At 37.2% G+C, this 14,953-nt stretch overlaps 1 protein-coding gene across 1 annotated transcript; it reads right to left on the minus strand.

The window, feature by feature from the left end:
- Positions 1 to 1,936: 1,936 nt before the first annotated feature.
- LOC306872516 (uncharacterized protein) lies at positions 1,937 to 4,407 on the minus strand. The gene is made up of 5 exons (XM_079421117.1): positions 4,362 to 4,407; positions 3,874 to 4,251; positions 3,588 to 3,731; positions 2,865 to 2,899; positions 1,937 to 2,766 (listed from the first exon to the last, which is right to left on the minus strand). Exons 1-5 carry the CDS (start codon positions 4,396 to 4,398, stop codon positions 2,653 to 2,655), a joined length of 708 nt encoding a protein of 235 aa, XP_079277243.1. The 5' UTR covers positions 4,399 to 4,407; the 3' UTR covers positions 1,937 to 2,652.
- Between the last annotated feature and the right edge of the window lie 10,546 nt (positions 4,408 to 14,953).

Here is a 14,953-nt window from a genome sequence, read left to right on the forward strand (position 1 = left end):
GTCATTACTTTATAGAATGTACAATAGAAAAAAAAAAATTCAAATGGAGCCTTGATTGAAATTGCTTTCCAGTGGGTGGGGGTTGGATGTGGCTGGTGCCCCTAGCTGATGCCAGGGATCAACAAAAATTCCAACATACATGGCCTTTGGTTATGCAAGTTTGTTTCCATCACAGAACAAAAAAGTAAAAATTGTATTTGTGACCTCTTAATCTCACAATTCAGACTTCTATTATTGGAATTGCAAGTTTACGTCTTGCAATTCAGACTTTATAAGAATTGTGAGATTTTTTCCCAATTGCAAGAAAAAATTAAGAATTCTGAGATAAATTCACAATTACCCTTTATATTCCATGGCAGAAATAAGCTTTCATAGGTTCCACATGTGGGAAAAAAAACAAATATAAAAATGCACAATCCAACACACATTCTCACTCCTCTCCCCTACCTCTTCTCCCTTTTTCTGATCCAACAACTCCTCTCCCTCCTACAACAATTCCTCTCCCTCTCCCAGGCATTATCTTTTTCCCTCCTGCTGTTCTGAGTCACCTGGGGCTTTCATGTCTTCATTTAGCATTTATTTCACCTTAAATATACAGCATGTGTATGTTACTATTTTGAAAAAAAAAAAAAAAAACTGTTCACATACGTTGTTCAGTTTATTCCATTCTATCAGTCAGTTACATTTCATAAAGGCATTTTTTTTTTCCATTCTCGTGTCCTTATCAAGAATTGGTCCTGATTAAATTGTTTATGGTCGAGTGATTTTGACAACATTCTCTGTAATTGTAAGGAAGACCAGAATAGTTTGGAATATTAGCCACAAGATGGAGCCATTGAGTGCATATCGTTTCCTACTCTTTTGTGATGAATTCATATTCACAGACACTCTCATAACTCAGAGAAACAGGGCTGGATTAAAGCAATGGCCTAATGTATTTTAACATTAATAAACATTCTTGAGAGGACAGCAGACATATCCACTCAGATCGTAGCAGAATACAATAAAAAGAAATCTGTAAACAGCTACAAGCCAGATTATTTGAAATGAGGAGGTAGAATCACATTTTGGCATATGGATGTTCAAATGTGATAATGTGAGGGTCTTTAGGATGAGGATGCCAACTCTTATTTGATTGGCTGACTGTGGTAGAGGTAAAGGGCTTCGATACACTCAATCTTTGTTCTTTTCTTTATGAAAATCTTTATGAAACTGAGAAAAATCGTGCTGTGTGTGATGATGATGAAAATCATCACAGTAGAGAAATTTGGGGCATCAGGTGTTTCAGTTATATTATAAAAAATAGTCATATAAATTAGTTATTTTACTTATGTTTCAACAAGAATACACTTGCTTGAGATGTGTCCTAAAGAGCTGTCAAAACCACTAGTCATTCTATTCTATTTGTGCGTATGCAAGCACTATCTTACACACTTCACATAATAACTTAGTGCTGCAGTAATAATAAATAATCCTGTATTCTTACCAGCTCTCAGTGTTGACAGGAGAATTTACCTTACTTGTTAGAAATAGTTATTAATAATAATAATAATGATGATAATAATAATAATAATAATCCTGTGATGCATTCAGGGTGTTTCCCTGCTTACGGCCTGAGATTTAGTATCCCTGTGGCCTTACTTAGGACAGGCAATCTTGAAAAAAGACGGATAAATAATAATAATAATAATAATAATAGACTGTACAATTGTAAAATTGGATATTTTAAAAATATATACAGTATATTAATATTTTTAAAATAATTATTATTTTTAATCCACCACAAAATAGTGCATTTTACTGTTTAATAGTGCACAGAAATCTAAATAGCAAAAATTCTAAGAAATTTGTGAATATTAATATGAAATTTGTATATGAATAATGTGAATAAAACAAAATTATAAATAAAATAAACACTGTCATTATGACAACAGCAGCCTTTTCACTTACAATTTATTTATTTATTTATTATTTATGCAATAAAGCTGTTTAAATACAAACAGTTACACTGATGCATGTCTGTTTTAGGGCGGAAACATTTGCGGTTGGTTCTTATAGTTGACCACAATAAGAAAGAGAAAGAGAGCGAGTGGTTACAAACACAAACAGGAAACTATTTTGACATCCTGCTAAGCTACACTTTGTTACACCAAAGATGCCCATTTTACCCATGTAATGTTTGATTAGGTTTGCTTTTTAGGCCCCTTCTGTGACAAAAAAAGTATTTCTGGTTTAGGGTTGCAAAAACACACTGGGATCTACAGTTGCTGTTAATCACTTTTTTGTCTCATATTTGAAGACGTCTACATTTTTTTTTTCTTTTTTTTTTGTTAAAAACAATTCAATTATCATTTTATCACAAAAATAACATTTATAAGCAGTAAATGTGCACATAACATTTCATAGCAAAACTAGAGACCTTACAAAACACCTTTCTTATAATAAATATTTTGTGTATTATAGATAACTAAATATGTAAATGTGTAATTACATATAAAAATGTGTTGGATGTGTGTGCTTATGTACTAAATGTAGTTAAATCATGCTTGAGAAAAAAGTGAGAAATCACATCTGGCATTGCTGAGTAAAAAAATGAGTGAGCAATAGTAAGCAGCAAGTTTGATGTAAGTTGTATAAGTTGAGCAGGTAGAATCATATCTTGGCATAGGGATGTGCAGATGTCAGTAGTCTATAAGAGACTTCAGTGTGGAGGCAGATCTTTCCAGGCTTACTCATCGCACACTGATGTTTCTCCATAGGACCCCCCTGAAATTAATAGGAGATCAACATGATACAAACTAAACTATTGTCTTTGACATGGCAAAGATGAAAAATTTCCTGAAACCAATTATCAATCTAGATACCTTAATAACATCTGCTGTGAGTATCTCTGCAGAACCTAAAGATGGTATGAAAATATGTAAGTAAAATGAGTACAGTGAGAAAACAAGGCAGGTCTGAACACAGGAACTTAAGTGCACAAGTGCTTGTTAATACAGCAAAATGACAATACCATCTAAACACATACATTTTACTGTATAACTGTAATACAGTGTCATTTTTGATTGTTAGATTATAAACAGCATATCATTTCAGAATCCAATACCCTCCAAAAAAGTTACAACGCTGTCAATGGAGCAGTACAACTGAAGAAGGTACATCTTTGTACCTTATTTACCCCTAAAGAGTGCATATTAGTACCTTTAAAGTACATATTAGTAATGCAATTGTACATTTTAATACTTTTTCAAAAGGTACTGACCCAGTGACAGCTGTCACCTTTTTCTGAGAGTGTATTAGGGCAGATAAAGTTGTTAATAAAGTATAACAAAATGCATTTAAATTCACATGAATGAAGACTGGGCAGATTATTTTTTGATGCAACACTGACATCTGCAAATGAAATCAGCAAAACCATTTTATTGCACTCAAAAATAACAGCATTTTTAAATCACCAGCTTTAAAAACATTATACATTATACGCATTTATCATTTGTTTGCAGCTTTGTTTTTTGACCAAAGACTGGCCAAAAACATTATTTTTATATTGGAAAAGAAGTTAAGGAAATGAACAGCAAATTGGATACCTGTGGTTTGAGCCAAACAGTAGCAGTAAACACAGATGGAGGACAGGAGAGAGGAGAGGAGAACACACACCGGACACACACTGAACAGCAGCGTCCAGCAGAGCACACAGTCAGGAGGTGCAGAGGCTTCAGAACAGGAAGTCACTTGCTCAGAATAAAATAAACACAAATCTATCAGTGAATATTAATTTAAAAAAAGAAAAAATGTCAATTCACTGAGAAAGTAAAGTTTTCCAGAATTACACAAGCTATGATGTAATAATGACTAACAGAAGTGTTTTCTTACCTTCCAGAGAAAGACGAGTTGTTCGGTTTCCATAATAGTACACTTCTGATGAGGAGATGATGCCTTTTTCATCTTGATTTACCTTATTCTGTACTGCTACACAGTAGTACAGTCCCAGATCAGAGACACTGATGTTAGTAATATGTAGATCATGAGAATTATTATAAAGGTTGTGGATAAAGCTGAATCGCTGAAATATATCCAGTTTCCTAAAATCTATAATGAGAGAGGGTTGATTCTCATGAGAGCAGTTTCTTATCCATAGAATGAGGAAACCAAGAGTTACAGAGCGATCACAGTAGAGAGTGATGTTGTCTCCTGGTCTGACTTTCATCTCCACTTCTTCCCCATAGACTATTTTTTGATGAAACAGTAAAACTGTAAAACCACAAAATAACTTTATGAAGCCCTTTAAATTGTACTATTAGTCCAAAATTTTCACAGTAGTGACATTTTCATTTAGCTGAAGAAGTAAAATTGTTTCTTACATATGAGTGCGATGAGAGCAAGTTTTGGCCTCTCCATCTCAGTGAGTGATTGTGAATAAGTCACAGCGCTGAGGGTCTTAATGCAGATGTCAACTCTTATCTGATTGGTTCACGTCAATGGAAAGTTTTACCTAAAATGGCCTGCGTCATGATGGGTTGGCACTAAATTGAGCAATTGTTTGAGAGTACGCAAAGACAGAACATTTTTAATCAGTCACTAGTTACCTTTTAGACTTTTTTGCTGTGGTTTGGCTTTGTGATCAGGCACCTGATTGGTTCATAAAAATGGAAATGTTCAAGACAACTTAAGTTTATCTGGTTGATATTTTTAACTATATCTTTGATTCAGACATACAGACAAGTTTCCTTATTTAAAACATTTTGCACTTTACATCTCATATTCATTCAATCAATTTATGCCTGTCACGAGGATACAATTTGTGAATCAAAGTTCACCAATAAAATTCATAAGGTTCTTTGTTTTACTGTAATGGGTTCAATTCAACATCTATACATTTCAAAACAGGAAAACCACAAGTCTTTCATCCAGACCACTTACAAACACTTCACATTTGCAACTCGTCATGAAACTCTCACTTCACATCTCTTAGTTGAGCATTGGTCACCAAGCACAAATTTTGCATTAGCCTTTGTGTGGTTTTGTGTTTTGGTAAAAGGGCACATATTTGCACGAGAGAAGTACTTGCTAAAATAACTGCAGCTAATGCTCTACACTGTGGTTAAAGTGACACTGACAAATTTCCACTGAGCTGAAATTATAGCTACATTTAATTATGAGAAAGTGTAATAACAAGTGAAGTAATAACAGTGAAATAACACAAGTGAAGAGCAATAAATCATGTCCAACTACAAACTATAAAGAAAAGTTCAATGTTAGCTAGACTAACTGGTCCTTATGTGTCAAATAGGTCTATGTGAGTATAAAAACAACAGGTTCTTTAATATTAAGAGGGAGTGAAGGACCATGTATATGTCACATTCTTCTCACAGTCAAGCATGTGGTTGACAAGAAATTATAGCAAGCTCTGAAACCCAGACAGCATTTTCCCCAGTTTAGATTTACATCCACAACATGCAGCTGTGAGCATGCAAGAAATATTGCTGCTGCACATGAAATAACCCCCATATAGCATGCATTTATCACCCCGTAGCAGATCTATACAGGTGGAGCCGGGGAAGGTGGAGGGTTTCTGAAGTGCACTGCAACTACGACAGCAAGCACTAGCCAGGTATTTGAATGTTGAGCAGCGAGCTCATTGGCTACTAATACAAAAAGGATCAATCAAGTGAGCCATGTGATAATGTCATTATGTCAGATTGAGCTTGGCCTATTGGACTATGCCATCTAGACTTTCATGCCAAAACTTTGGATTTGTCTGTCATGACAACTCTCAGAGGGATTGGCATGGTAATGTACATGACAATGTTAATGTGTTTGGTCTTGGTGGAATAGATCTGCTATGCTGCTGCTGTGGCAGAGCAAGTACCGAGACTTGCTACTCCCAATACATCCACAACATGCTGCTGTGAGCATGTAAGAAATACTGCTGCTGCAAATAACATATATGAAATAACCCCTCATTAAGCAGGAGACACATAATATGTACAATACAAGCCAGCATATGCATGCTGCTGAGTATAAGGATATAAACTGCTAAATCAGTAGACACGCACATATGCACACACAAAAGAATGAAACAGACGGGATATAGAACACACACCCCAACCAAGCAGATCTATAACCAAGACATATGTACTGCAGCTGCTCCGAAGAGCCAAGTGAACAGCATCTCTTACTACCTATGTGTGCCTGGGCTACCACGTCGACCGGCTTAACAATCCGATAGATAACACCCCAGCACTCGCCTGAGCAAAATATATCATAATTTAACTCATTTGATAACTGCTGTTACTTCGCTTCATCAACTCCCAGCGGCAGCAAAACAACTTGTTAATTCATGTTTGTGCAATGATGAGACTGACAAAAGTTAGCTGATGCATGCCATTTTACTCTCTCATGCAGATAAAGTTGTCAGGGTTATAGTGCACAATAACTCCCAGGTGGACTGACTTGAATTAACTGAAATAAAAGCAGACTATAAACTGTCTTCCTCTGTTTTCTGAGCAACACACCACAGCAAGAGCACACACCACACAAGCACATTTCTCCCAAATACACCACCCATAAAGCATTTCACTCTGGACTACAAGATCTGTAGATAGTGGTCTTAAAGCGATAACTCTTATTTCCCTTCTCCCGCAACACTGTCATTGATATGACTTTGTTCTCTTATTTGTCTAGTCTAAGTTAAGCTATTAGTAGCGATAAGAATGGGCTTCTGTTTCTGCGTGCAGCTGATATCACACACACACACACACTCATCACAGCTAAAGAAAACATCAATCTTAGAATAAAGAATAAATATGGCAAACCCAAGTTGAAAGCTATGCTTAATATTTCGCTCCTGCATATGAATGCAAGACTATTCATATAAAACTTGTTTATTGTTCCTCATTTTTAAATCAATTCAGCTCATGGCCACGCAATATGCACAGTGATATGGAATAAAAGAACATACATTTATCGCCAGTGTTGTTTTCAGATGCCTTTATGAAATGTGCTACAACTGCTACAGCAAGCACTAGCCAAGTACTCGAACGTTGAGCAGTAAGCTCATTGGCTGCTGATACAAAAACAATCAGCTGAGCCATTTGATAATGATGTCATTATGTCAAATTGAGTTTGACCTATCAAACTGCGTTATCTAGAGTTTCATGCCAGAAATGCTCCTGATATCAACATGCTCACAAATGTTTTTTTAAATTATTATTATTATTGATCAGATACACCAAAGATGAATCCAGCTGAATTTCATTTCACCGAGTCTCTTCAAACTGTTTTCCTCTGTGAGTGCTGCACTGTACCAACATCAGCTGTTCAACTATACTGATATGCTACACAAATATGTGACCCTGGACACAAGTAGCACAGGTATATTTGTAGCAATAGCCAACAATACATTGCATGGGTCAAAATTATAGATTTGTTTGACGCCAAAAATAATTAGGATATTTAGTAAAGATCATGTTACATGAAGATATTTTCTAAATTTCTTACCATAAATATATCAAAACTTAATTTTTGATTAATAATATGCATTGCTAAGGGCTTCATTTGGACAACTTTAAAGGGGACCTATTATGCCCCTTTTTACAAGATGTAAAATAAGATGTTAAGTTATTATGTGAAGTATATGTGAAGTTTTAGCTCAAGAAAACCCACAGATAATTGTGAAAATTGTCACATTTAGGGTATGAGCCCAAATGCGCTGGTTTTGAGTATGTTGCTTTAATGCAAATGAGCTGTTGCTCCCGGAGACGAGGGCAAGCTTCAAGAGCTCAAGCCCAGGCATTAACAGTGCTAGTCTTTGCAAATAATAAACATTCCACTATTAATACAAGCCTGTTATCTTTACAGAAAACATACTCTGTTTCAAAGTCAGTCATCTGATTATACTGTGCATAATACATTTGCGTTTATGAATCACACAGACGGGGAGCACAGCGCGATAAAAATAACAACATAGCTGGTCTCATGCTATCATAGACTTTATAAGTCCCACTTCTGATCATGAGCTCGACAACTTCAAGTGATTGACTCACATTGCTTTCAAATGCAACTTTTAACTACCACACTCCTATTCACAATCATTCTGGCAGCATGTGAAGGCAGCATCAGTGAAAACAGGCAGAGACAATGGTAGCTTTAGCAATTAGCCTTACAAAGTGCCAAGAATCTCTTTCAGAAAGGCGATTTGGAAAACAAACGTGTGATACTTACTTTGTCTGGAGCTGACGTTCGCGCACGAAGCGTTGGTATTGATTCCTAAATTAAACCCTAAATTTAGGGTCCTCAGTTCAGATGGGGGGAGATTATGGCGACTCTTATGTTCATTAGTGCATCTCAAAGTACAACACTTGTAAAGCCTCTTTGGCGCTGACATTGTATATAACTCCAGAAATGGCGGGCCGCAGTTTCTCACTCAGAGCTGTGATTAGACTAATAGGGCAGAGAGCGTCACAAATGGGCTGGACTTTTTCCCCTCGGCGACATCTGAAACAGCTCGTTTAGGGAGACTGCTTATGATTTATTGATTTTATTAAAAAATTAGTTGGTGGATTTTTAACATTATAGGCTGGTTGTTTTCACACACTGCGGCCACACAACTGTGTTCAAACACCTTATAAAAGTGTTTTTTGCATATTAGGTCCCCTATCTCGTCCAAATATTGTCCTATCCTAACAAACCCTATAAATGGAAAGCTTATTTATTCAGCTTTCAGATGTTATATATATCTGTATACAGGTCCTTCTCAAAAAATTAGCATATTGTGATAAAGTTCATTATTTTCTGTAATGTACTGATAAACATTAGACTTTCATATATTTTAGATTCATTACAACACAACTGAAGTAGTTCAAGCCTTTTATTGTTTTAATATTGATGATTTTGGCATACAGCTCATGAAAACCCAAAATTCCTATCTCAAAAAATTAGCATATTTCATCCGACCAATAAAAGAATGGCCATTATGTTCAGTTATGCACTCAATACTTGGTCGGGAATCCTTTTGCAGAAATGACTGCTTCAATGCGGCGTGGCATGGAGGCAATCAGCCTGTGGCACTGCTGAGGTGTTATGGAGGCCCAGGATGCTTCGATAGCGGCCTTAAGCTCATCCAGAGTGTTGGGTCTTGCGTCTCTCAACTTTCTCTTCACAATATCCCACAGATTCTCTATGGGGTTCAGGTCAGGAGAGTTGGCAGGCCAATTGAGCACAGTAATACCATGGTCAGTAAACCATTTACCAGTGGTTTTGGCACTGTGAGCAGGTGCCAGGTCGTGCTGAAAAATGAAATCTTCATCTCCATAAAGCTTTTCAGCAGATGGAAGCATGAAGTGCTCCAAAATCTCCTGATAGCTAGCTGCATTGACCCTGCCCTTGATAAAACACAGTGGACCAACACCAGCAGCTGACATGGCACCCCAGACCATCACTGACTGTGGGTACTTGACACTGGACTTCAGGCATTTTGGCATTTCCCTCTCCCCAGTCTTCCTCCAGACTCTGGCACCTTGATTTCCGAATGACATGCAAAATTTGCTTTCATCCGAAAAAAGTACTTTGGACCACTGAGCAACAGTCCAGTGCTGCTTCTCTGTAGCCCAGGTCAGGCGCTTCTGCCGCTGTTTCTGGTTCAAAAGTGTCTTGACCTGGGGAATGCGGCACCTGTAGCCCATTTCCTGCACACGCCTGTACACGGTGGCTCTGGATGTTTCTACTCCAGACTCAGTCCACTGCTTCCGCAGGTCCCCCAAGGTCTGGAATCGGTCCTTCTCCACAATCTTCCTCAGGGTCCGGTCACCTCTTCTCGTTGTGCTGCGTTTTCTGCCACACTTTTTCCTTCCCACAGACTTCCCACTGAGGTGCCTTGATACAGCACTCTGGGAACAGCCTATTCGTTCAGAAATTTCTTTCTGTGTCTTACCCTCTTGCTTGAGGGTGTCAATGATGGCCTTCTGGACAGCAGTCAGGTCGGCAGTCTTACCCATGATTGCGGTTTTGAGTAATGAACCAGGCTGGGAGTTTTTAAAAGCCTCATGAATCTTTTGCAGGTGTTTAGAGGTAATTAGTTGATTCAGATGATTAGGTTAATAGCTCGTTTAGATAATCTTTTCATGATATGCTAATTTTTTGAGATAGGAATTTTGGGTTTTCATGAGCTGTATGCCAAAATCATCAATATTAAAACAATAAAAGGCTTGAACTACTTCAGTTGTGTTGTAATGAATCTAAAATATATGAAAGTCTAATGTTTATCAGTACATTACAGAAAATAATGAACTTTATCACAATATGCTAATTTTTTGAGAAGGACCTGTATATGTATAAAACTGACCCTTCCTTATGACTGGTTTTGTGGTGTAGGGTCACATATGGTAAAATGTTTATTACCTGCCTCACAGTCACACTGAGGGCTCATTGGGGGGACCCTTTGTCTCTCAGGTGTGAATCATTAAATATTCATGGCCATTGTCACTCCCTCGCATATGCCTTTCTAACACAAAATATGTCTTGCATAAGTTAGATCAATATATTGTTTTTGAATGATTGAGCAGGATCATTTTCACATCATTTTGTAGCAAAAACTCCAGTCTAGCAAATCCAGTTCTCAAAAGTGTTCATCTAGTTCTTCTGTATGTTTTTTTATGGCCTTGTTTCAATTACTTAATTTTTTTTAGCTGAATACAGTGCAATCAGAGTTTAGCCATTACTGTTTATAAGAAACTGAAAAAAGCACAAATGTTGGGGCATGCCAAAACTTCTCCAGGGCGTCAAAACCCCCTCAGATCCCAGAGGGTTAAGAATCAATGTGATTAGGTATGACAAGAGAAATATGAAAAATTCTGTTAGTTACTTATCCTTGAACTTTTCCTTTAAATAATGGGATACTCTGCCCTCTATATGTATGACACTGACTGCTCCCATTAAATGCTGTTAGAAGTGAATTAATTGATTCAGCATTTAGACACTTCTGTAAAGATGCATTAAATTCGACAAAGCGGTTTTATAAAGGATGTATTGACCTTGTGAATTAGCTAATTTTACTACACCAATTTGCCGAGGTGGAGACATGGACCTGGAGGGCCGAAGTGCAGCCGGGGGACCGAGCTGGTGGAGGGGAAGCCTGAGGCGAGGCTGATGAGCCGCACGGAGCTAGCGGCAGAGGCAAAGCCGAGGAGCTGGACTACACCAGTGGAGCCGACGAGGGGACTGGCTGAAACCAGCAGAGGAGATGGGACCAGGGAATCTGACAGGGACATCAGAGGAGGAAGATCTCCAGATGGGACTGGAGCTTCTAACAGACCAGACGGGACCGGCGAAGAAGACAAAGGTTTGAGGGTGGGTACTTGGGTGGGAACTGTATCCGCTGACCACAGATCTATGAGGTTCATGTCCGCTCCTGGCTCTAGGATGGACTGAACAGCTCTCTTAGCCTCCGGGGCTTTGGTGGTAATATCCGGCTGTGGTTCCTGGACGAGCCCTGTTGGTGTGTTGGGCTCACTGATTGTGAGGGAGAGGCCGCCGTTCTGGAGCATCCGGCCTAAATACCCCAACCACTTTTGGCTTTCTGGTCTGAGGAGGAGACGTAACGCTGGTGAGGCCATTCTCTCTGTTTGTTTTTCTTCTTTGCGGTCGGTAATTCTGTCACGGGTTGTCAAGGAAGGAGGACAGCAAATGAAGAAGCATACTTCCAAACAGACTTTACTGAGAATACTGAATCGGTACAACACATAACATAAGATAATCACCGACAATGGAGAGACTCAAATAAGGAGTATAAATACACACATGGTAAATGAGGGAACTAAACAGGAACAGTTGGTCAAGGAATAACTAATCAGAAACTAATTAGAGCTCATAACAGACATGACAGGAACTGAACTAAAACATAATCGTGACAGGGGGTGGGGGGGTAATATGGATTTTGCCTAGGGTGTCAAAATGGCTAGAAATGGCCCTGAACATACAGTATCAATGGGTTCTAAATCATAGTCATTATTTGTTACTTCAGCAGATACATGTAATCCATTAATTGAGTTACACATTCTTCTTGAGTAACCTGGAGTGACAATATTTTTATATAACTCATTTTAGGATTAAGTTCATCCCAGAGCTTTAACCACTAGACTACCAGTCTGTGCTTCATTCTGAAAGATGCTGTAATTGATCCTTACTCATCCATAAGAGGTTGTAGAGAAATTATGCAGCTGCAAATCAAGCCTTTGCAGAAACTGTAAGCATACAAACCGAATTCACCACAAACTCACCGCATAAGCATTTACAGACACAAACCAAACTCTGTCCTTCCTATCTCTGTCTCATATGCACGCAATCAGTAAACTGGATGGAAACATTTGTGGTTAAGATCGTTGTCTTTATAACTGAGAATAAGATATGATCTTTCTTTAAAAGAAAAAAAGACAGGATTGTACAGCTCCTTTAAAGAACTCAGAGAGTTCAATAGAAAAACTTCAAATAATGTATTTCTACTTCATTTCATTTTACATTTCAAATGGGAATGAATGTAGTTTTTCTAGTTTCCTTTACAATTTGCAAAACAGAATGAAAATTTTCAGATTACTTGGTTTTCATTTTTCAACCCACTGGACATTTGCACGTTCTCAAGTTGTCTGTTCACTTGTCGCCTGCTGTTATTCAAACACACTAATTAAGAGAAGGTCCAGAATGCTTATTTCTCATTCAGCATGGAGTGTGATTTAGGTAAATTTGATGAGGCTTATTGAAAACAATGAGTCAGATAATTGTTGCGGTCATCCAGTTGAAGAGAACTATACACAGCTTAAACTAAACGCTACTTAACACAGGAAACCCACTTCCACATCCTTTTACTCAGGTCATCACTGTGTGTCCACAACGACTGTATGGAAACATACTAAAACACTTTTACTGAAGGACAATATTTTAATTTGTCAATGCTTATGAAGAAGTATAATAATTCTTGCTTCATATTTTCTGCATCTATAATTTAATCACAGACACACATTTGAACCAACAAACATGCCATTAACATGTTTGAATGACAATGGCTCCTCTAGCTTTCTAATCTATTCAGTTTCTGTTCGGACAGGAGTGTAAGTAGTGAAATCTGAACTCTATACTTGTATTTCCCTGTGTCGGTTTTGTCTCCTGGTCATCACATCTACAGATGCATAACACACCTCGCTATCATCATTCTCCTGTAATAAAAACTAATGTTTTGATTTTGTTGTATATAACATATTTATTACAGTATACATACAACATTTTGTGTATTTTTTATTACATATCACAAACCTTGATTACACTTTACACTAAGGTCCCTTATTTAACTTTTGTTAATACTTCGATGCAATATATAGGGGGAAGTTGTGGTCTAATGGTTAGAGAGTCGGACTCGTAATCCAAAGGTTGTGAGTTCAAGTCTCAGGTCTGGCAGGAATTGTAGGTGGGGGGAATGAATGTACGGCGCTCTCTTCCACCTTATACCTATACCTTAAACCTCTCTAATACCATGACTGAGGTGCCCTTGAGCAAGGCACCGAACCCCTAACTACTCCCCGTGCGCCGCAACATAAATGGCTGCCCACTGGTGTGTGTGTGTGTGTGTGTGTGTGTGGCACTAACATCTTTGTTAACATTAGTTAGTATAAAATACATTCTGTTCATTTTTAGTTAATTTAAGCTCAGGTCCATTAAATTAAATTCACGGACAGAGATTTAGATTTTAATTGTATTTGTAAATGTTGAATTTACAAACACAGTGGTAAACATGCCTCTGTCCCAACTTTTTTGGAATGTGTTGTAGCCATCAAAATCAAAGTATTTTAATATCAAAGTATTTACCTACCTCATGAGGAATAATGGACAATTTTATAATGGTAATTTTTTGATACAAGACTTCTTCAATGAAGTATGCAGCTGACAAATGCAACATCCAGAGGCCAAATATACAACAGTGTGTGATTTATTGTTGTCAGATTCAAGCTGAATATACTTTTTAGCTATGTCTAAGGCTAATGCAGATATTGCTTCCCTTAATACTTTCACAATATTATGGAGGGACAGCCTCATATACTTCAGAAAACATTCAGCAGATGTCTGTTATTCAGTTCGTTCAGTACTGGGAACTATATCCCATAATTGTAAGGTCAGTGTGTGATAAGAAAATGTAATTTTCTCAATAATCAAAGTATGTCTAATGTACGTTTCCTTATCAGACTTAAACAGGTAATCCTGTAAATGTGAAAATCCATTAGATGTCCTTGTCACTGAAAATGCAAATTGAAAATTGCATAAAGATGGTAATACAGTGCATTTGTTACATTTAGCAAAAAAAAACTACTTTTACGTTGAAATTCTGCTTTTAATTGAAAACCCAAGTTTAATAAGCAATTTTGCCTAAAGAAATGTTTGTGCCAATCAAGCAAGGTTTTTTTTTTTTTTTTTTTCATTATTGTATTTTTCTGTAAATGACTTTCTTTAGAGTGCCATTGTAAAAAATAATAATAATAATAATCCAAAACATGAAATGAACAAAAACGTTTAAGATTATAATGGCGACAGACCTGAAATTGCCTATAACTACATGACAAATGAAAATTGTTTCAACATGATTGTTAGCAACCATTACAAATACAAATTTAATTGTATTTTTATGAATGGAAGTCTTATAAGCTAAAGCAGTTATTGTTTGGATAAGTGCTGATTTTAAAAAATCTAATTATCCAGTGGTTTAAGTGTCCTCTATAATCATTGCAGTTGTAGTAATAAAACAAACTAGAACTGAGGGCTGTCAGTTGTGGATGGTTCATATCATTTTTATGCAACATACATCTGCGCCAGCAGCGGCTCGCCCATAGAGGGCGCTGGGGCGCCGACCTCCCTGCCAGTTTTTTATTTTTATTTATTTTTTTATTTCATAATAAGAACTTTTTAATAATCTCTC

This window comes from Barbus barbus, assembly GCF_936440315.1.
Source record: "Barbus barbus genome assembly, chromosome: 7".
Lineage (NCBI taxonomy): Eukaryota > Metazoa > Chordata > Actinopteri > Cypriniformes > Cyprinidae > Barbus > Barbus barbus.

Coding starts and splice junctions, on each gene's coding strand:
- LOC306872516 (XM_079421117.1), bottom strand. CDS start 4,398: ATGGAGAGGCCAAAACTTGCTCTCATCGCACTCATAT. Junction 3,732..3,873: donor AACTCGTCTTTCTCTGGAAG/GTAAGAAAACAC, acceptor ATTCTGAGCAAG/TGACTTCCTGTTCTGAAGCC. Junction 2,767..2,864: donor TCACAGCAGATGTTATTAAG/GTATCTAGATTG, acceptor TATTAATTTCAG/GGGGGTCCTATGGAGAAACA.